Here is a 22,550-nt window from a genome sequence, read left to right on the forward strand (position 1 = left end):
CAAAGTAAAGAGACAGGCTGTGTTCTGTTTGTGTCTCTGTGTCGTGTCCGAATCCCGCAGAGCAGTCGTCATAGTAGCTGATGGGGGCCTCCGTGGGGGCAATCACAGGGGTAATCATCCCCTGGGCGTCGAGGGCGTGTAGAAAGGCGTCCCCACGGTCCTTCCCCTTAGATCCCCCCAACGAGCCTGTGGTGGCTACTGTCGGTTGTCATTCCCTCGTACAGGCCAGGAGATGCAGGTTTGGTCCAAAGCAGCTCCGCTGGTAAATGCCAAAGCTGGGCTTCGAAACCCACCCTGTATTTCTCCTCCCCCAGGCTCTGGGGACACGTTCCTGTAACCCCTCGACTGGGGGGAGGATGGGGCTCCACTGGTCACAAGTCAGGTGAAGGTGCGTGCCACGGCGTGCGTGCCACGGCGTGTGTGCCACGGCGTGTGTGCCACGGCGTGTGTGCAGCATGGTCTTTGGGGCACCACCCTTCAAAGGAGGGTGGTCTGTGGAGCCAGGTTCCAACCTCGCTCTGGTGACATCAACTGCCCAGCTCTTTACACTTTAAAATTTTGCTGATCGCACGCATCTAGGCTCTTCTTGGGCTTGTGTCTACTTGGACAGGCTCCGTTCAAGGGATCGTTTAAACAGGAAATGAGTTCCTGACTTATAATTTGGAGTATTGAGTCGTTCACGTCTGTGACACTTATGCGAAGACGGCCTCGGTGCAGTGGAAATGAGAGCTCCGGGGGCGGGGGGACTTGGAAATCCGGAGTTGAAGCCGGCCCATCCTGGGTAGTTTGAAGCAAAACGCTCGGAGCGCCTGTCTTGGCCTTTCCTCCTCCATCTTTGGGCCGCGTGCGCATGCGCAGGCGCCGCCATCTCCGCCGCGTGTCGCCTCGGCTGCACGAGCGCGTCCGCCTTCACTTCTCACCACGTCTGCACCGCAGGCCTCGTCCAGACCTCGCTGGACTCGCAGCCTCCACTTCCTGCCCCTGTTCTCTTACAGGACACTCCGGCCAGACTCCACCCCTTTTAGCTCGGGGCAGCGGGTGGCATCGCCGCGGTCACGCCTTGTCCCCACGCAGCTCAGCCGCTCCGGGGCATCTTCTCTTGGCGTCCGTGCCGCCCACTCCATTGCCCCAGTTCTCCCCACGGTGACCTCAGGCAGGCCTGTCTGTGTCCTTAGGTACCTTCCAGAAAACACCGCCGGCTGGGTCCCAACGTGCCGACTCATCTCTCCCCTGGGCTCTGGCAGTGATGTCCACCCCGTGGCCACATCGCCGTGGAGACGGCGTGGGTGGCTCCTCCCCCTGTGTACATAGTGCCCGACTCTCTGTGGCTCCAGCCTGAAGTCTGGGTGGCCCTACTGGCCCTTACGGCCCCTCTCCCAGGTCTGGTCAGCTCCCTTCTGTCCCCTCCCAGCCTGGCCCAGGCCACTGGCATCCTTGCCCTGGACCGCTGCATTCACCCCCAACTGCCCCACCCATCTGCCTCCCGGTCTTTATTCCCTCACTTTCTGCAGGACACTGGAGTGGCTTTGTGCCACGTGGGTCAGTCTGCGTTCCCCGTGACCCAGAAGGCCCTTGTCGCTCCCCCCCGCCCCGCAGCTCCTCTCCTGTCCCCTGTCACCGCCTTCCTGCAGCCCCGGGGCCTTTGCACTTGCTGCCTCCTCTGCCAGGAACACTTCCCCCCTTTTCCACATGGCTCTTTCCTCGAGGCTGAGGCTCAGCTTGGAGGCCACCGCCTCAGGGAGGCCTTCCCTGACCACCTGCCTCACTTTCTCCATCACATGACCGTCTTGTATGGTCTGCGTGGTGCTGTGTGTCCCCAGGGGCTGGGATGGTACGTGGTGTGGCCAGCACTCAGTACCGACTCGTTGCTTGCATGCATGAACACATTTTGGGGGCCTGCGTCTTCATGGGTAAGATGAGAGCGATGTCACCTGGGCTCCTGCAGGGGGTGGTGACCCCAGGGGCTGCATGCCTCGACCAGGACAGGGCGACCCTCAAGGTGCTTGGGGAGGAGAGGAGCGTGCGTTTGTTAGGGGTCATTTCTCCGCAAGTCATGCCCAGAAGATAATTGGATATTCCTCCTGAAGCCTTGGCCCTCAGAACACACAGGTTGTATCTGTACTTGATGGACTTGTTTAAAAGGACGAAGACACACCTCCCTCACAAGGGAACTCGGGCAGCTAGCGGTCATGCAAGGGAAGAGCTAGGCTTCCATTAGCAACGCCTCTGGGTCACAACTTCTCCTTTTCCTCCCTTTCGGAAGCCGCAGTTTTTCACTTAACCCTTCCTGGCCTCTGCTGCCTTACCTGTGAAATGGGCCTCCTACTAGCCCCTTGCAGGGATGCTGTGAGGATGGAATCAAGGAGCAGGTAGATGTGTTTTCTGAACTGCAAAGCATCCGTGCACGCACACAGACACACGCACACACACACACACACCTGTACACACGTGTGCACACACGTGCACAGACATGTGCGTGCACACATGTTGCTCACGTGCACACACACACACGTGTGCCTGTGTACACACACACACACACACACACACGTGCCTGTGTACACATACACACACAGTGTCATTGTTCAGAAGCCCCGTGAACCATTTGCCCTTCCATTTTGAAATCGCTCTCCGGGACGTGCTCTCCCTTTGAAGTCTGGTAAATATTAGAGTCAGGGGGTGCGTACCTTCAGGTTGGTTAATATTGACTCAGAGTTGCCCGTCCGTGGGTGAGCAGAGGAGTCTTCTGGGATCCTGGCTGGATTCCTCCCGGGACAGTGTCCCGGGACAGTGTGCCTGGCATTGCCTGACAAGGGTTTATTCTTAGCTTCATAGGAAACCAACCTCCTTTCTGATGGGAGTTTTCAGTGGAAGCCCTTGCTGAGCGTGGGGAGCGTTTCAAAGGAGTCGCCGGGTCAGGCTCTCGTTCGGGGTCCTGATAGGACCTGAGCATCTGAGGACGCTCAGCTGGCTGGTCCTCCCAGGCTGCCCTGGAGTCAGGCCAGGGCACACTGAGGCCCAGTGTGAATTCGTTTCAGGGTGAGAACCCCCAGGCAGCCTTCGGGTCCCCTGAGCCCCTGGTGGGGTCTGCCCCGCTTGCTGTCTCAGGAATTCACTCTTTCTTCTCTCTCACCTGCACGCCCACACCCCGATGTAACCTGCCCAAGTTCCGCGCATCTCCTGGCTCTGTGTCCCCTTCGTGCCAGGACTCTTTCAAACGCCCTCGGCTTTTTTTCTCTCATTGCAGACGTCGCTTGCTGAGGCACGATAGCACGGTCATTTTAATTAATTAAATTAATTTACTTCGGGTTGTAATTAACAAGACCCAGCTAGGTGTAATTCGAGGGGAGAAAGGGATGCTGGAGCGGGTTCTGGAAACCCAGCCAGGGGTAGGGAGGCCGGGGCAGGACTGGAAAGCTCAGGGGTCTGTGTTTAAATAGAACTTGACCTACAGACCCAGCCGAGCGCGAGTTGAGACTGGAATACAATAACAAGACCCGGGCGCGGTCTTCACCGGCCTTCAGTCCACTTGAAGTAACGCCCGGGACTCTTCTTTTAAACCCTGGGTTCCGCTGCACCCCAGATATGAAAGGTGTGTTTGCCACGCGTAGTACATCTTTTTAAATTTTCTCAAATGCTTTTAGTTACTCAAAGCACTGCGAACGCACGCTCGTGGAAAAGGTGCAAACAGTGCAGACAGAGCCTCAGGTTTCCCTGCAGTTCCCACCCCTATATTGTGGCGCGGGTCCTGCCCACCATCTGAACCTGGGCACGAGCTCACACACTCACGGCTGTTTCAGGACACAGTGGGGCTCCTGGCGAGTGTGTCCTTCCACTGCCTTTTTCTCTCCTAACCTCTATCTTCAGGTGTTCTTCACGCCACCCCACGGGGGCTGTCCTCACTCCTGACAGCCCCATGTCCCTCTGCCCCTTCCTGGGGACCCACCCTGACGTGGACCCCGGGCCCCCTCTTTGCCCACAGCAGTCCACGAAGGCAGCCTCCTCCAGGCCCGTGCAGCAAGCACGTGACCCTCAGAGCCACCCAGGGGTACAGCTGAGGCCCCGGGACCCCCGCAGCCCGACGACAGTCTTTCCCTGCAGAGCTCAGATCCGCTCCACCCCCGGCCGCGGGATGTGCGAGCAGCTCCCGCCCTGTCCGAGGCCTCCCTGACCGCGGCTCAGAGAACAAGAGTCCCTCCGCCTCGGCTCCTGTGTGCGGCGTGCACAAGTGGTTTCCTCATTAAAGTCGTCATCGTGCAGTGGAGGCCCCGGGGGGCCCTCGCCCAGCTCACAGGGACCAGGGTCGCCCCGGCTGTGCTTTGCTTGACCCAGATGTGCTCTTGGCTGGACCTCGCGGTCAGAGAGTGAACTTCCTGCCGGCGTTCTCAGCAGGCGTGCTCCCCTGTCTCTGTCTATCTCTGTGTCTCCCTTGGTGTCTGTCTCTGTGTCTCTCTTGGTCTCTCTGTCTCTGTGTCTCCCTCAGTCTCTGTGGTCTCTTGGTCTCTGACTCTGTCTCTATCTCTCTTACTTTTCTAATACATGACACGTTTATTGAGAGATAACTCACACACCATACAGTTGGCCCATCTGAAATACACCGTTCAGTGTTTTTCACTCTGTGTACACGGTTGGGTAACCATTCCCTAATAGAACGTTTTCATCACCGCAGACCACTCCGCAGCTCCCACCCTCCCTGGGCACCGCCCACCCGCCTTGTCTCCGGATTTTCAGCTTTCGTCTCAGGCCTCCTCTTTCTCCAGGTCCTCCGGCGCGTGCCGTGTGCCCTGGCCTCGGCCCTACTCTTCCCGGGACAGCAGGTCCCCTTGGGCCAGGGTGGGGCTGTTGGCCTGGCCCCGTAAGCAGGCCCCTGGGGGGACCCTGGTCAGTGCCGTTGCCGCGTGTCCGCCCTGGGTGACCACGCCCATTGCCTCTGCTCTGGGCTCTATAGCTGGAGGTGGACCGGGGAGATGGGCCCAGGGCTGCACTGGAGCCCCTGTGCAGAGACCTGTAGAAGTCGGAGCGGCCCAGCTGCGTGAGGCGCCGGCACCTGCGGGCACTTGAGCATCCAGACGCTCTTCCCAAAGTGTAATTTGCCCGTCGTAACAGCCCAGCTGCATCTATTAGGCGAGGTGTTCATGTCGCCACTGCTTCTGTAGCCGTGTGCTTCCACTTGTCTTTGTTTTTGGCCGCACCATGAAGCTTCCGGGATCTCAGTTCCCCGACCAGGAATTGAACCCAGGCCACGGCAGTGAAAGCCCGGAATCCTAACCACTAGGCCACCAGGGAACTCCCTTCCGCGTGTATCTTTTTATCTGTGGGTATTTGTCCCCACCCTCCCCATCAGGAGTTTCAAAAGGGTTGGCCTCTCCGGGTGAATAGTAGATGCTCAATAAGTGGACAGGAATAGATTGATTTTCATTGTACAAATCCACAAGAAATGACTATTGGCTGCCTTTTAAAAACGTTAGAAAATGTAAGTACAGAAAATAATAATAACAAAAGATTTACTCCGTCATCCCTTCTCCTTCCTGAGAAAGTAAAACTCCTTAACGGGTGACATCTTTCCAGACATGTTCTTTGCTTTCTATAATACTGGCTTTAAAATGGAAGTGAAATTCAGCTATATCATTGTTCTAAGATTCACGTTTTCTACTTAGACGTTCTTGGGTATTTTTCTTGTCGGTTTATATCGGTCTGCCTTCTTGTTTTTGCTACCACTGCCTCGGCAAAGAATGTTCTATGGAGAACAGTATGGAGGTTCCTTAAAAATCTAAAAATAGAGCTACCATATGATCCAGCAATCCCACTCCTGGGCATATATCCAGACAAAACTGCATTTTATTCAGAAAGATACATGCACCCCAATGTTCATAGCAGCACTATTGACCATAGTCAAGACATGGAAGCAACCCAAGTGTCCACTGACAGAGGAATGGCTAAAGAAGATGTGGTCCATATATACAATGGACACTTACTCAGCCATAAAAGAATGAAATAATGCCATTTGCAGCAACACGGATGGACCTAGAGATGATTATACTAAGTGAAGTAAGTCAGACAGAGAAAGACATATCATATCGCTTATATGTGGAATCTAAAATATGACACAAATGAACTTATTTACAAAACAGGGAGAGACTCACAGACATAGAGAACAAACTTATGGTTACCCAAGTGGAAAGAAGAGGAGGGGAAGAAGGACAAGTTAGGAGTTTGGGATTAACATATATAGACTACTATATATAAAATAGACATAGCAAGGACTTACTGTAGAGCACAGGGAACTATGTTCAATATCTCGTAATAACTTATAATGGAAAAGCATCTGAAAAAGAATATACATATATATGTATAACTGAATCACTTTGCTGTACTTCTCTGAAACATTGTAAATCAACTATACTTCAATAAAAAGTTGTTTGTTTTGGGAAAAAAGAAAAGAATGTTCCAGAATGATTCCCACTTCCCTTTATTTTAGAACATTTTTGCCACCTCCAGGTTTTCTCTTCCTTTTTTGCCTTTTGTATGTTACTTGCAGCCTTTCTATTATTATGTATTTTATACGCACGTGCAAAGCTCTCTGTAGATGGTCTTAAAAAAGTGGAATCACCGCCCGTGGGATGGATGGATTTGAAATTTTTGTAGATTCTGCTGAGCTGCTCTCCAAAGTCTTTGCAGCAGTGAAGCTTCAGCTGACAGCATCCAGGGCCTGTCCACCCTCCTCCTGGCCCCTCCGACGAACAAAGATGCCCTCCTGTTGACTTTGCGTTTTCGTTTCTCTGAATTCTTGTGAGATCGCCCTGTGAACAGGCTTCTCTAGAGGATGCCTGTGCCACCGCTTTACGCACGGATTTCTTCTTCCTTCTCTGCAGGACAGCTGTGCCCGCGTGCTGCTGTTTCGGGGTGGAAATAAGGACTTGAAGAACTACAACAGCCAGACCCCGTTCCAGGTAAGCGGACTCATCAACCCCCCGAGACGCCGTGTCGTCGCGTTCCCACACATCCTCTGTGTGTGCTGACACGAGCTCAGCCCTTCCGTCGGGGACGGGGTCTGTGTGTGGAGCTGCGGCCCTATTTCAGTTTGCCGGTCCACACTGGCTTCCTTCCAGTTAGACCAAACAGCATCGCTAATGCAGCGATGCCTCCAGGGGGGCGATTCACGCAGGCAGCTTGGGAAAGGCAGCAGAGACGTGGATGTCGTTCACTGCAGCAGCTGTGGGGCAGTCCTGGCTTCGTGCTGATCCTGGGAATGGGGAGATCTTGGTAAGAATCTACCGGGAGGGAGCTGGCTTGCCATCATCCGGTGCCCTCACCCGGCCTGCTATCCTCGGTGAAGGGTGAACGACCGGTCCAGAGTGGCCGTGGGGTTACATGGTGGAGTGAGAAGCCAGGGTCCTGATTTTTTTAATTGTGGTAAAATACATATTACACAAAACGTACCGTCGTAGCCACATCAACGTGTACAATTCAGTGACCTTCAGCACGTGCACGATGTGGTAACATCACTTCTGTGTAGTTAAGAACTTTTTCATCACCCCAAGGAAAACTGTACCCACCGACAGTTCCTCCCTGTTCCTCCCTCCCGCGGCCCCTAGGCAACCACTCATCCGCTCTCTTCCCTGTGGACAGGCCTCTTCTGGACATCTCATGGGGAGGGAATCGTACAATAGGTGGTCTTCTGTGTCTGGCTTCGTTCACTCAGCATTATGTTTTCAAGGTCTATCTGTGTTGTAGGTGTATCGCTGCTTCCTCCTTCTTTACGGCTAATATCCCATTTTATAAACACGGGGCTCGTGGAACTTTGAGGCAGCTGGCCAGATGGTTTAGGGTGGAAAAACTTGTTTTTTTGGCTATAACTCTTTCAGAGTTATTGAAATGCTTTCTCATCCTAAACACAGCCCTCTCCGCTCGAACTGAACGTTGAGGTGACCGCGATTCTTTTTATTTGGAAATAAGTTTTGCATCTTATTGAGCTGAGAGAGGTCTTTCATTTAGACCTGGCTTCCACGGGAGACTTGACCAATCCTCTCCTTAGATATCACTAATACAGACGAGCTTGAGGCCTTGAAAATGAACCAGTTCCATCCCCAGACTGGGCTGGATGTCTAACAGTCATCATTAACCACTTTGCTCAGTTCGTGAGAACTGACGGGCCCGGACTTTACCCTGAATCCGTGGCTTGAAGATACGTAATGGGAAATGGGTCATGGAAGTGAGTTCCTGCTGTGCTAATGGGTCTATAAAGACTGCGGTTTCACCCCAAAAGCCTGTTCTCTTTCCAATGGTGATGATGAGGGAGCCGTGGGCTCTTCCCACTTCGTGCTGGGACACATCTGCCCTTTTGGGCTCCGCAGTGGGTTGGTGGCCTTGGTTTAAATATTTTGTTGCCATTAAATAATATCTTTCTTTGGTCCTTTTTTTTTTTTTGAAGTCAGAACGGTGCTTAAATTGCTTAGAAAAGAGCAGCTAACGCCCTTTGATTCATGGTGAAGGCGTAGGTGATGGAAGAGAGCCATTTCTCCCTGTCTGGGCAAAGGTTTGTAACCGCCACCTGGCGCTCCAGGGGAGTGAGTTGGGCACGGCGTCCAGGACAGAATATCACTGTCAGTGACCTCCCTGTGAGTCCCCACTCCTGTCCCGTCACCACGGGCAGCAACCACCTAGTGCAGGGACACCCCTTCTTCCAGGAGGCCTGGCAGGAAGCGTCGTGCACCCTCCTGGCAGCAGATTCGCGCCAGCTCAGACCCGAGGCCATCTGTCTCTATTTTGCTAACGATAATCAAGTGCCCCAAATGATTCAGGAAGACAATTATGCAAACACGCTTGAATAATAGGACTTTGTGCCCTGCAGACACTGTTCATGTAACGGGCGGAACCAAAGCCTGGGTTGCTTGCTCTGCACGCCCAGCACGGGCTCCGACTGCGTGTGCCGGGAGCTGGTCTCCCCCTCATGTCTCCCCACCTTCTCGTGTTTTCATGGCACAAAGAGACTTAATTCAGGCTTCGGAGCCTTGCGTGTAAAATGTCCCCAGCATTCACGATCCTTCCCTCCCGGTGATGAATCAACACCACTGATTTCGGGGGGAATGATGGCCTGCCCCACCATTTAACAGGGATCCAGTGTGTCCACCTGGGAAGCTTTGATGATACTCAGCTGCTGTTGTGGGCGTGGGCTTTTCTAAGAAACCTTGGAATATTTGACAGACTTCATCTGGCCAAGCTTTGCTTAATGATTTAATCCAAAGGCTGGAGCAGCAGCAGCAGGACTTGAGAGAAAGGCAGACCCCCAGGCACCCAGAATCTGAAGCTTGGGCACAGGGCTTCGGGTCCTGTGTTCTCACAAGCCCCCTAGAGACGCTGACATCCACTCAGGTGTGAGAATCAAGAGAGACAGAGGTGAATTTCTGAAGGAAGTGGTGACGGTGGTGACGGTGGTGACGGCGGTGACGGCGGTGGTGATGATTGTGATGTGACAGTGGTGACGGTGACGGCGGTGATGGTGGTGATGATTGTGATGGTGGTGACGGTGGTGACGATGGTGATGGTGGTGACGGCGGTGACGGCGGTGACGGTGGTGATGATTGTGATGTGACAGTGGTGACGGTGACGGCGGTGACGGTGGTGATGATTGTGATGGTGGTGATGGTGGTGACGGCGGTGACAGCGGTGACGGTGGTGACAGTGGTGACGATGGTGATGGTGGTGATGGTGGTGACGGTGGTGACAGTGGTGATGGTGGTGACGGTGGTGATGACGGTGACTGAATCAGCCCGGGCCACCATCACAGAGTACCACAGGCTCAGGGGCTTAAACAACAAACATTTATTCCTCACAGTCTGGAGGCTGCAAGTCCAAGGTCAACGTGCTGGCAGATCTGGTTCCTGGTGAGGGCTCTCTTCCTGCACCTACTCATTGGTATTTCTTCTGTACAACATGTAGAAAGAGAGAGAGAGAGCTTTCTGGTGTTTCTTCCTCTTCTTGTAGGAACAAGAATCTCATCTGATTAGGGCCCCACCCTTATGACTTCATTTGAACTTAATTATGTTTCTAGAGGCCCTTTCTACAAATATCATCACAACGGGGCTTAGAGCTTCAGCATATGAATTCTGGGGGAGACAATTCGGTCCATAACATTGATGACGATGTTGGTGGTATTGATGGTGGTTAGGGTATTGATGGTCATAGTGATGATGATGAATCTTCCCAGTTGCACAGAATCTTTTTCTAGAAAATATTTATTTGTTTGTTCATTTGGCTGCACTGGGTCTTAGTTGCGACATGCAGGATCTTTTAGTTGCGGCATGTGGGATCTTTAAGTGCGGCACGCGTGTGAGATCTAGTTCCCTGACCAGAGATCGAACCCAGGCCTCCTGCATTGGGATCGTGGAGTCTTAGCCACTGGCCCACCTGGGAAGTCCCCAGCTGCACAGAATCTTAGAGCTCACAGATGCTCTTTTGTGTGTTCTCGTTTAATGTTCAACAGCCCAACAAGGTAGGCATTTTTTTGCCCAATGTATAGGACACGTGGAATTAGAGACGTTAAGCCTAGGAGTCCTGAGTCAGTTAGTGGCCGAGTCTGTGAGCCCCAGGCCTTCTGACCAAGGGTCCAGGGCTCTGTGGTCTGGGTGAGGCAGGCACATCCTTCTGGCCTATGATTCATCTTGTATCCTGAGATGGAGCGCACAGCATCAGGGATTCCTTGCTTTTTGGATCGCTCAGTCCAAGGGAGCAAACCTTTCCTGGTTCTGAAGATAAAGAGAAATGGGAAGGAAGGAATTCTGTGGAGGTGGAAGGTCTAAGCGAAGGGGGAGTACAGCTGGGGTGGGGGACAGAGGAACGGCCGTCTGCAGGTGGGCTGTGATGTGCGCTGGGTTAGGCGCCGGTGCATGAAGGTGCCGTGTAGGTGTGGTTCACATCTGCAGTTGACTCAGTAAAGGAGATGAGCCTTCCAGGACGTGGTGGGGCCTCATCCCATCAGTCGGAGTCCTTGGGAGCAAAAACTGGGGTTCCCGAGAAGAAGGAATTCTGCCTCCACACTGTAACACGGAGACCCCGCCTAGGGTTCCCGCCACCGGCCTGCCCCACTATCACATGGGCCAATTCCTTAAAATAAATCTGTGCGTGCATGCGTGTGTGTGTGTGTACACATCCGATGGGTCTGTCTCCCTGGAGAGCTCTGGCTGATACCCGGGAGGATTGATTTGAACCCTTCTTGCCCCCAGCAGCTCCATTCCAATGGACCTTCGTGGTTTTGGAGGTAAGGATTCCAGCCCCTGTGTGTTTGGGGAAGCAGCTCTGCCCCAACACGTGTCACTGTTGTGTCCTCCGCAGCTGCTCATCAGATGTCCAGAAGCAGAGAGGGAGGAGAGGATGAGGAAGACAGGGAAAGGCAATGAGAGACATTCTGGAAGGTCTGACGTCCAATTGTCATACAGGGAGGGGCGTGTGAGGACAAGATGCCGGGGGACAGAGAAGTCCTGGCCGTGGGATCTTTTTGGTGAACATCGTGCCCGGGTACGCTGGCTGCCGCCCAGGGAACAGGGGCTGTATGCCCCGCCGGGCACTCAGTCTTTAACACGCGTCATTCCTGATGCTGGCTCCCATCGTCCCCACTGGATGGAGAGGTGGGTGGACGCCGGGGTCTGCAGCTCGAAGGGTACGGTGAGGGTTGCCCACAGCCCGGGGCCCTGAGTCCTTCCTCCACCGTCACTCTGGATGTAGGGGGAGGAGAGAGGCCAGAGCCAGGATGGAGGCGTTTTAAATTCCTCGGGTCTTAGGCAGTAAATCATGGGGCCGAGCCAGGCGTTGGCAGCCGCCCATAAATCCACTTCCTGGAGCCCCTCCCTCTGTGACTGACGCTCTGATGCCCAGGAACTGGCCGAGCCGTCGCATGTTCCCTGGGGGCCACTCCACTCTCAGGAATGACCTTGGGTCTCTCCTGGAGTGTCAGATCCCGGCTCTTGTCCTTCAGGTCTACGAGCATCTCCCGGAGCTGTGATGGCGCTCGCTCATCCAGGGCACAGCTGGGGAGGGATGGAGGTTCTCTCAGGTCACACCTGACGCCATGCAGTGCAGTGATGCCTTGCGAGTGACCAAGTCTCCCCGTCCTTCTCCGTGTGCTCCCAGCCGCTGCTGCTGGGTTGGAAGGCGGCCCAGAGACAAAGGCAGCCTGACACCCTGGGGGCTGTTCGTGTTCCGGATGTTGTACTTTTCCTGGGAAATCGATGGAATCCGCTCGGCAGGCATTTCGAGGCCCTGCGTCCTCCACTTGTCCTTCTGAACTTCTTTCTTCGTTAGTCACTCAACAGTAAGACTTCAGCAGCATTTTGTCGAAATCCACACAGATTGTAGAGCAAGGTCAAGGCGCTGTCGTTCTCTCCTGTGACCTTATGCTTCCCCGTTGCATGTCGTGGGCAGGGTCCCAGGCCTCTCCTGCTGTGCTGCCTTCTGCGCCACAAATGGCGTGAGGTGACATCGCGAAATCGCAGAGTTAACACGAGACTGCGTTAAAGGCACAGACACACGCGCACACACACACAGACACATGGACACACAGATACACACACGCGCACACACAGACACAGGGACACACAGATACACACATGCACACACAGACACAGGGACACACAGATACACACATGGGCACACACAGACACAGGGACACACAGATACACACACGCACACACAGACACAGGGACACACAGATACACACATGCACACACACAGACACAGGGACACACACGCGCACACACAGACACATGGACACACACGCGCACACACAGACACATGGACACACAGATACACACACACGCACACACAGACACAGGGACACACAGATACACACACACGCACACATAGACACATGGACACACAGATACACACACGCGCACACACAGACACAGGGACACACACAGATACACACGCACACACAGACACATGGACACACAGATACACACATGCGCACACAGACACAGGGACACACAGATACACACATGGGCACACACAGACACAGGGACACACAGATACACACACGCGCACACACAGACACAGGGACACACAGATACACGCGCACACACACACAGACACATGGACACACGCGCACACACAGACACAGGGACACACACAGATACACACGCGCACATACAGACACAGGGACACACAGATACACGCGCACACACACACAGACACATGGACACACAGATACACACACGCGCACACACAGACACACGTGCACACACACCAACACATGCACACACACGCACACGCACACAGACACATAGACACACATACACGCGCGCACACAGACACATGGACATGCACACACATAGACACAGACACGTGCACACACTGACACATACACGCGCACACACACCAACACATATGCACACACACAGACACGCATGTGCACGTGCACACATGTGGACATGCACGTGTGCACGCACTCAGGCCCTCTGGAGGAGCGCGTCAAGCTCCGGGTTCAGAGGCCGTGACCATACCTGTAACTCTATCCCTGCCGGGCACACCATGGCTCCTCCCCTCGTCCTCTGAGGCGGTCACAGGGCCTCCTTCCCCCCCTGCTCAGGGAGACCAGCACCCACGTGACCCCTGCACGCCACCCACGATGGGCCCAAAGACAGATCCCAGCTTGACCTTCAGCTCACCTGGACCCGTGCACCTGGCCTCACGCCTGGGCCACGTGGATGTTCTGTGTCTGGGTGGGTGGACCAGCCGGGGGAGGAGCGGGGACTGTGGTGAGGGGGGACCAGAGCCTCACGGGCACGTCGTGGCAGGTGACCAGAAGAGAAAGCAGGGCTGAGTGAGGGGCCCGAGGACACAGGTGTGAGGCGGTGACACATCTGTGGAGCGGAGGCGGGGGCCACTGTGTGGGCACAGCATTCCAGGGGGACGGGGCATGAGCAAAGGCCAGGGGTCAGGGAAGAGCGTGGCGTGTTCGGGAAGGAGGCGACCCCTGCGGCAGGCATGGGGTGAGGGCTGCAGGAGCCCCCACGTGGAAGGGCAGTGTTCTGGGCTGAATAACGGCCCCAGAAGATTTAGGTCCTAATCCCCGGAACCTGCAAATGTGACCTTGTACGGCAAGGACTTCACAGAAGGGGTTAAGCATCTTGAGATGGGGGGTTACCCTGGATTATCCGGGAGGACCCGGTGTCATCACAAGGGTCCTTCTAATGGGATATGCACAGAGGAGACCACGTGGAGACGGAGGCAGAGGCTGGAGGGACACGGCCACAAGCCAAGGAGCACCTGCAGCCCCAGAAGCTGGAGAGGCAGGAGAGACCCTCCCCTGGAGCCTCTGGAGGGAGCGCGGCCCTTCCCACACCTGGTTTTGGCCCAGTGATGCTGATTTTGGACTGTGGCCTCCAGAACTGGATACGGTTCTGCTGCCTGAAGCCGGTTGTTTGTAGTCATTTGTTCCAGTGGCCCCAGGACACTGACACAAGAGCCCACTGGTGGTTGTCAAGTTGCGAGCCCACAAGTTCCTACTGCTCAAGTCCCCGGGCGCCCTCCTGCCTGGCCCTGCACCAGGCTCACTCCTTGGTTTCCCTTCTGCCCTCTGTGAAAATTGTCACCAGGTTGGGTGCATCTCTGCTCTTTGCCACCAATGAAAGCTACTAGGAAAGCCACGGTGTGGGAGCTGGGCCGTACAGCCACCCGAAGGTGACATCTGCATTGCTCGTGGTGTGTCAAGTCCCACATTGGCCTCTGTGACGCGTCCCACAGGCGGGGTGGCTCAGACAGGCGTTTATTACTCACGGTCCTAGAGGCGGGGAGGCCAAGGTCAAGGTGCCAGCCCTCTGGTTCCTGGCGAGGGCTCTCCTCCTGGCTTGCAGATGGCCGCCTTCTCTCTGTGTCCTCACGTGGCCTCTCCACTTTCAAGCCCCCTTCACGTGTGCTCTGTGAGAAGCAGCATTTAAACCCTCACAGGATGGGTTAGGAAATATCAGGTTTCAGCTGAGCCCTTTCCATGAGTGACAGTGAAAAACTATTTTTTTCTGTCCAGCCAGATTCTTTTTGCTTCTTTGCGTGTGTTTCTCTGGTGTGTTTAGAAGCAGCTCGGTGGGGCGGGAGCAGGGCACCGCTGGTACCTGCCTCATGTCTTGGGATCTGCTGACCTTCCACGGGGCAGACCACATGCCACGGGCCGGGGCACCCCGCTCTCCCACATTTGTTGGTGGAATGAGCCGCAGTCTGCAGTTTGCCACCTGCCATCCAGATGGTGGATCTCAACCCAGAGACTTTGTGGCCTGCCCAGGGTTTTTTAAAAACGAAATTCTTTGCCAACATTTAAATATGCAGAGATTTAGTATAAACATTCCGATTTCCAGCTCCCCTCGAATAATTAGGAAGCGTGGGCACGCGCAGGCAGCCTTTGTGTGTGTTGGCATTTGGCCAGGTTTGGGGAGCACTGCCCCTTTGGGAAGGTCGCCACTTGCCGGCCTGCTGCAGTCCCTACCGCTCCTTACTGCCCGCCCCCCCCCCCCCCCCCCCCGCCTCTTCCCCTTTGTGGCCTGGCCGGTCCCTCTCAGCCCTCCTGCCCGTGATCCCTGCTTAGGGCATGCAGTCGGGGAAGCCATTCATTTTTAAGTAGCTTCCTTAAAAAGTTCTTCTTATTTGGGATTCAGACTCTGTGTTCCCATAGAAACGGGGAAGAGGAAGTCGTGTTTCAGATTCCGGCACAGGAACCTGGGAAACCCGTGTTTTGGCTGATCTACTGTGCTGATCTATGATGAAGAAGGATCGGGTTTCAAGTTCATTATTCCAGCCAGTACACACAGAGTTCCTGGTTAGAGCCACGCTCCCTTCTAGGTGCTGGGAAATACATCAATGAACGGCGACGCCCCTGCTCTCACGGAGTGCGCATTAGTCAGACTTATGGGGAACAATTAAACAGATATACAGGGAACGCGTCAGGGCTGCTAACTTACTTGAAGAGAAGCAGAGTGAGCGGGTCGAGACACAGGGGTGTCTCTCTACCAGGCTGTATCATGATGGGAGCCTTGCACGACCTCTGATGTTTGAGCAGACGCCAGGAACGAGGGAGGGAGTGGGCCATGCTGGTATCTGGGGGACGGGAACCGGCATGTGCAAAGGCCCTGGGGTCAGAGCACGCGTGGCCTGTTTGAGGAGCAGCAAGGAGGCCAGCCGGTGGGGGAGCGGGCGAGTGGAGGCCAGAGAGGCCCCCGTGACTCGGAAGGACTTTGGGCTTTACTCTGAGCAAGACGTGCAGCACCCACAGAAGAAAACTCTAAAATGGGAATCAACCCATCCCATCCGACAGCCCGCCATGGTCCCATATGAAAAGCAGGGCTGATTTTTACCCTTTGAATGACATGAGTGAGGGGTGCCCCGTGAACTGAACCAGCCAGGGGTCAGGACAGGGAGATTTTCCTAATTAATCGGTTGGTTGGTTGATTGTGCAACATCGGGGGAGGGGTGGCAAGGTGGAGAACAAGGCTGTGACGGATGTGTCTCGAGGTCAGAATCATGAGGGCCCCGGGGGGCCCTGGGTAGGCGCCTGGTCAGGGGCAGGGGGTGAGTCATCAGAGCTCTTCCCCGGAACCCCTGCACCGCAGCTGAGGTGGGAAACCCAGGTTTCGCGAGTTTAAAGTTACGCAGTCTGTCCTCCTAAACAGAGCACTGTGCGGCTGGCCTTGAGACGCCCCCCACCCACCCTCCCATCCCCGGGCACGTGGGCAGGACTGGGCCGGGGCCCAGGGAGGTCAGCTGGCAGGTGCTGCTGTCCACGAGCTGAGAAAAGCACGCCCAGTCCCCAGGTAACGTGTGAAGTTCAGGAAGCATGTGGGCACCTGACCCTATTATGTAAAAATGAAGGCGAGACAGTCACCGGTCCACAGCACCAGGATGGGAAGGAAATAGAGGCGAAGAGCATTAGGGAAACCACCCTGCCTGCCATCAGTGCACAGAGCGAGGAGCCGGCCCGACCTCAGGTCAGGACCCCAGAGACTCTGGGTGTTGGAAGCAAGGCTCCTCTGTGTTGGGGATTGCAGGTAAGGCTGGAAACGGGTGTGTTGGTTGAACCTACTAGGCCCGTATGACCAGGCTCATGGGGACCTCGCTGACCTCACAGCTTCCAACTCACTCCCTTTGCCCTAGACACCCTGGCCCCTGCTGTTCCTCAAGCATGCCAGACACACGCTTGCCCCAGGGCCTTTGCACCTGCTGTCACCTCTGTGAGTAGAACCCCTCCCCCAAGTATCCTGTGCTTCATTTCCCCCCATGAAAGCCCCCGGGGGGCGTCCTCCCACTGGCAAGAGCAACCTACCACATCCAGAGTTTCCATTCTGCATGCAGACGCTTCAAATCGAAAATAGGAACAGACAGCTGAGAATCACCAGCATTAAGGGAAAACTGCCAACATGAAAGGCAGACACCAAACAAGCAGAAATAAAGATGATGGGTAGAAACTGAGAAATTTAGAGAACAGAAGGGGACTTCAAAAATATATACCCCAGGGGGCTTCCCTGGTGGCACAGTGGTTGAGAGTCCGCCTGCCGATGCAGGGGACATGGGTTCATCGTGCCCCGGTCCGGGAGGATCCCACGTGCCGCGGAGCGGCTGGGCCCGTGAGCCATGGCCGAGGCCATAACAGTGAGAGGCCCGCGTACCACAAAAACAGACAAACAAAAAAAACAAAACAACAACAACAACAACAACAACAAAAATATATATATATACCCCAGGGACTTCTCTGGTGGTCCAGTGGGTAGGACTCTACGTTCCCAATGCAGGGGGCCCAGGTTCAATCCCTGGTCGGGGAACTAGATCCCACATGCATGCCACAAGTAAGAAGTCTGCGTGCCACAACTAAGAGCCCACATGCCGCAACTTGAGATCCCACATGCCACAACGAAGACCCAGCATAGCCAAAATAAATAAATAAAATGTTTAAAAAATATATATATGTGTATGTACCCCATCTCCTCAGTGTGATAAGGGAGGATAAAGCACTTGTGAAGTGAGGGTTGAAGGGGCTCATGACAAGCAATAACGGCAGCTAAGCTATGAGCGCAGCCCTGCTGAAGAGGACCAGAGATGGACGGGAGAACTGAGACGTAAGGTAATCCGGGAGTTGGGAGAGGGTTTGACACCTGAATGACGGAATTTCCAGGGAGAGCAGAAGAAATCAGCAAAGACATCATTCAAGACAACGCCACCCATCAGAAGGACATGAGATTCCCAATTGGAAAAAGGCCCCTGAGCTTCCAGTATCAAATGTGGGCAAGTGTCCACAGCAAGGACAGGGCTTGTGAGAGCCCAGAACTTCAGAACTAAAAATAAAAATGCGATCCTTAGATTTCAAAAAGGGAAAAGCCATTTCCACATGGAGGATCGGGAGTCAGACATTTCAGCAACAGCGTTGAAAGCTCATGGACCGTGAATTTCATCCTCCAGGGCAGACGTCACCTGGAAACGAAGGCAGCAGAGAGATGGCCTGACGTGCTTGCAGCTGGAGAGGAGGCCTCTGTCAGAACCTGGTGATCCATTAATTACGGGTCAGTAGAAGAGCAGAGTTTTAAAGGTGGCTGTTATTCACTCACGGGAGAGAGACCCATACTCGGCTGCGGGAAAGATGGAGTTAGCCATCCTAATGTAGACACGGGGTGATGATTAACCAAAGCAGGGGACGCACCTGTACTGGGCTGTATGGTGGATGAGCTGAGCCCTCGTCTTCCACAGCAGGATGTCGACAACTAATATTTAAATGGAAAGAAATCAAGACAGCACCAGGAGTGTGCTGTTTAGAAGGAGGCAGCAAAGGACTGAGAAAGCAAGCGTGAACATGGTCTGGGGCGTGTGTGTGTAGGCAGTAGGGGTGTGGACAACCGTGTAGAAGGATTTGACTTTTCAGACCATGCATCCAGATGTGTGGCACCTAGAGGCAAAAATTTGATTTCATTTTTTTAAAGGCAGTCTTTCCTGTTCCCCCTTCCCCCTTACCATGAGCTCACCTTTGCCCGGTGAACTCCTATTCACCCTTCAAAACCAAAGCCCTCTCTCTGCAGGCTGCTCTCCTGCAGCCTTGGGCTGTCCCGGTGGTGCTTTCCTTTTGGTGCCCGTGTTACTTGATGTGCACCTGTAACATAATGTATCAGCGTGGACGGTTTCTGCATCAGTCACCCAGCTACACTGTAAAGTTCTTTGAGGAGGGGATGCCCCGTCTCTTCCATCTTTGAAGTCCGAGTGCCCAGCGGCAGATGATGAACACACCTGACTGGAGATGGAATGAGCTGTGACTGGGCAACTGTCCTTGGTCACCTGCCAGGTAATCCTTGTAACTCCTCACACTGGCCACTAGGTGGCAGCGTTAACTTGGGACGGCTCGGTCCAGGTGTGCAGGTGGGGCAGCCAGGGTGCTGCCGATATTTTTTTGTAATTGGAGTGTCGTTGATTTACAACGTTGTGTTAGTTTCAGGTGTACAGCAAAGTGATTCAGTTATACGTACACATATATCCACTCTTCTTTAGATTCTTTTTCCATATAGGTCATTACAGAGTATTGAGTAGAGTTCCCTGTGCTATGCAGTAGGTCCTTATTAGTTATCTATTTTATATATAATAGTGTGTATATGTTAAGCCCAATCTCCTAATTTATCCCTGCCCCGCTTACCCCCTTGTAACCGGAAGTTTCTTTTCTACATCCATAGCTCTATTTCTGTTTTGTAGATAAGTTCATTTGTACCCTTTTTAATTTTATTTTTATTTATTTATTTATTTTTGGCTGTGTTGGGTCTTCGTTTCTGTGTGAGGGCTTTCTCTAGTTGTGGCAAGAGGGGGCCACTTTTCATCGCGGTGCGCGGGCCTCACTGTCACAGCCTCTCTTGTTGCGGAGCACAAGCCCCAGACGCGCTGGCTCAGTAGTTGTGGCGCACGGGCTTAGTTGCTTTGCGGCATGTGGGATCTTCCCAGACCAGGGCTCGAACCCGTGTCCCCTGCATCGGCAGGCGGATTCTTAACCACTGCGCCACCAGGGAAGCCCTGTACCCTTTTTTAGATTCCATATAAGTGATATCATATGATATTTGTCTTTCTCTGTTTGACTTACTTCACTCAGTATGACAACCTCCAGGTCCATCCATGTTGCTGCAAATGGCATTAGTTCATTCTTTTTTTATGGCTGAGTAATATTCCATTGTCTATATGCACCACATCTTCTCTATCCATTCCTCTGTTGATGGGCATTTAGGCTGCTTCCATGTCATGGCTACTGTAAATAGTGCTGCAATGAACACTGGGGTACAGGATGCTGAAGACGGATGTTTACTATTTCTTTCCTGAAGAAACACATCCTGAATGTCAGTTCTGGAATTGTTCATCAATTTGAAGTGAAGTAGAAATGACCCTGTATCAGTCAGCTCCGGCTGCCATAAAAGAAGATCACAGATGGAGCAGCTTAAAGAGCAACATTTATTTCTCACAGTTCTGGAGGCTGGAAGTCTGAGATCAAGGTGCCACCCCCTCTGGTGCCTGGTGAGGGCTCTCTTCCTGCCTTGCAGATGCTGCCTTCTCACTGTGTCCTGGAGAGAGAGATCGCTGGTGTCCCTTCTTATAAGGGCACTGATCCCATCGTGACCTCCTCCAACCCCCTCCTCCTCCCAAAGACCCCACCTCCAAATACATTCCACTGGGTGTTAGGGCCTCAACACAGGAATTTGGGAGGGGGGAGGACACATGCAGTCCTTAAACCCAAACCACAAGACCAGGAGACGTTTTGGGCCAAGTTTTTCTCAGTTTGCTGTAATGCTTCTGTCATCTGTAGTTTCACATTTGACTTTGAATGGTACCCTGCTGTCCCTCTGCAGACGTAATTCTGGGAGCAGTCATGCGTACACGTGTGTATCAGGTTAGAAAACTACCCAGTTCATCAGAAAACGCCCCTGCAGCTTTCTAGAAAGAGGGAGGAGGGTGGAGAGACTGGCATTTACTGAGTGTCCACTGTGGACCATGCAGGGGGATTTTATTGGGAGAATGTGGTCTTCAGATGCCCTGCACGTTTAAATATCTTGAACCCCTTTTACAGATGAGCTAGTGAAGGCAGAATTGAAATTTGGGGCTGTCGGACTCCAAACTTACGTCCCGTCTCTAATCGGCCCGTCTGCCTCCTGGGATTCAAACTGATGACCCCCTGTTAATCTTGGCCTCCCTGCCCAGAATGAATGCAGCCTCTGCTGTTCCCACAGGTGAACTTGCAGGTTGGCTAATGAGTGAGGGGCCCCCCAGGACCCCCGCTCGGTACTTGTTGGTTCAAGTTGGTGTTTCTCCCCTTTCTTTCCTAATCGCCGTCCCGCCCCCCGTGACATTTCTGTACCGCAGATACACCGTGAATCCTTCCTAGGCGCTGTCCCTATGGCTGCAGTTTATGCATGGAAAGAGGAAAATATCTTTGTCCCCCTGAGAACCGATCTTCATCTCCTTTCAGAATGGCTTAAGGCATCTGAGCTTTCTGTTTTGGGGAAAATGCCAGTTTTTGTATATAATTAAGTCACTTCTGTTGGGGATCGTCAGAAAGGAAAAGGACAATAGGAGAAGGGCAGAAATATAGGAGCTCCCCGGGGCTGCAACAAACTGACAATAGCTGGGTGGCTTATAACAGCACAAGTGTATCTTCTCACAGTCTGGAGGCCAGAACTTTGAAATCAAGGTGTCCGCAGGGCCGCGTTCCCTCCCAAGGCTCTAGGGGAGGGTCCCTCCTGCCTCTTCCAGGTCCTGGGGGCTCCGGGGTCCCTGGGCTTGTGGCTGCAACCCTCCCGTCTCTACCTCTTCTTCATGTGGCCTCTCCTGCTCATCTATATTCAAATCCCCCTCTGCCTCCCTCTTATAAGGACACCTGTGATGACATTTAGGGCCCCCCTAGATAATCCCGGCTTATCCCATGTCCCCTTCTCAAGATCCTTAACTTTATTACACCTGCAGACCCCCCTTTTTGCCATGTAATCCCTGGTCAGGTTCCAGAGATTCGAACCTGATGTCTTTGGGGGGCCGTTAATCTGCCCACACGAGAGCAAAAGAGTAACCAAGCAGAGGAGAGGGTTCTGGATGGGAAGAGGGCAGAGGGACCCCCGCCTTAGAACTGCCTTTCCAGACCTGGTGGGGGAGGGGGCAGAGGCACGAGAACTTCTGCATGTCCAGGTGGACCAGGGAGGCCAGAGTGACCGAAACCCAAAGGCCTTGAGCCGTGCATGGAACCCCGGGCATGGGGCAGGGCCGATGGCAGACTTGGTGCCCATCACCGGGGGGACCACAGGAGTGCAGCAGACGCTGAGAAGCTCCCAGCGAGACCTGCGGCCAGGGATGGGAGGTGACAAGGAGCTGCCTGGGGCCACAATCTTGACGCCCTGGGACGCATCGGTATGCCTCCCCCATTCTGTAGATCCCTCCTGCCCCCACCCCATCCCGGCCGTTACCCCCTCAGCCCTGAACCCTGTGCGCGCCTCCCGATTCCACCGGCCTCTCGCCGGCTCCGGGCCCCCGGTGACGGTCCACGGGGCGGAGTCCATTCCTGCACCTCCCAGCTG

At 54.0% G+C, this 22,550-nt stretch overlaps 1 protein-coding gene across 1 annotated transcript in view; it reads left to right on the forward strand.

Annotated features, from left to right (window-relative positions):
- SHANK2 (SH3 and multiple ankyrin repeat domains 2) overlaps positions 1 to 22,550 on the forward strand; it is a 552,956-nt gene that overhangs the window by 153,912 nt on the left and 376,494 nt on the right. The window contains exon 10 of the mRNA XM_079928829.1: positions 6,870 to 6,947. Coding sequence (XP_079784955.1) covers positions 6,870 to 6,947 — 78 coding nt within the window. The remainder of the gene's footprint in view (positions 1 to 6,869; positions 6,948 to 22,550) is intronic.

Source organism: Stenella coeruleoalba, assembly GCF_951394435.1.
Source record: "Stenella coeruleoalba genome assembly, chromosome: 8".
Classification (NCBI taxonomy): domain Eukaryota; kingdom Metazoa; phylum Chordata; class Mammalia; order Artiodactyla; family Delphinidae; genus Stenella; species Stenella coeruleoalba.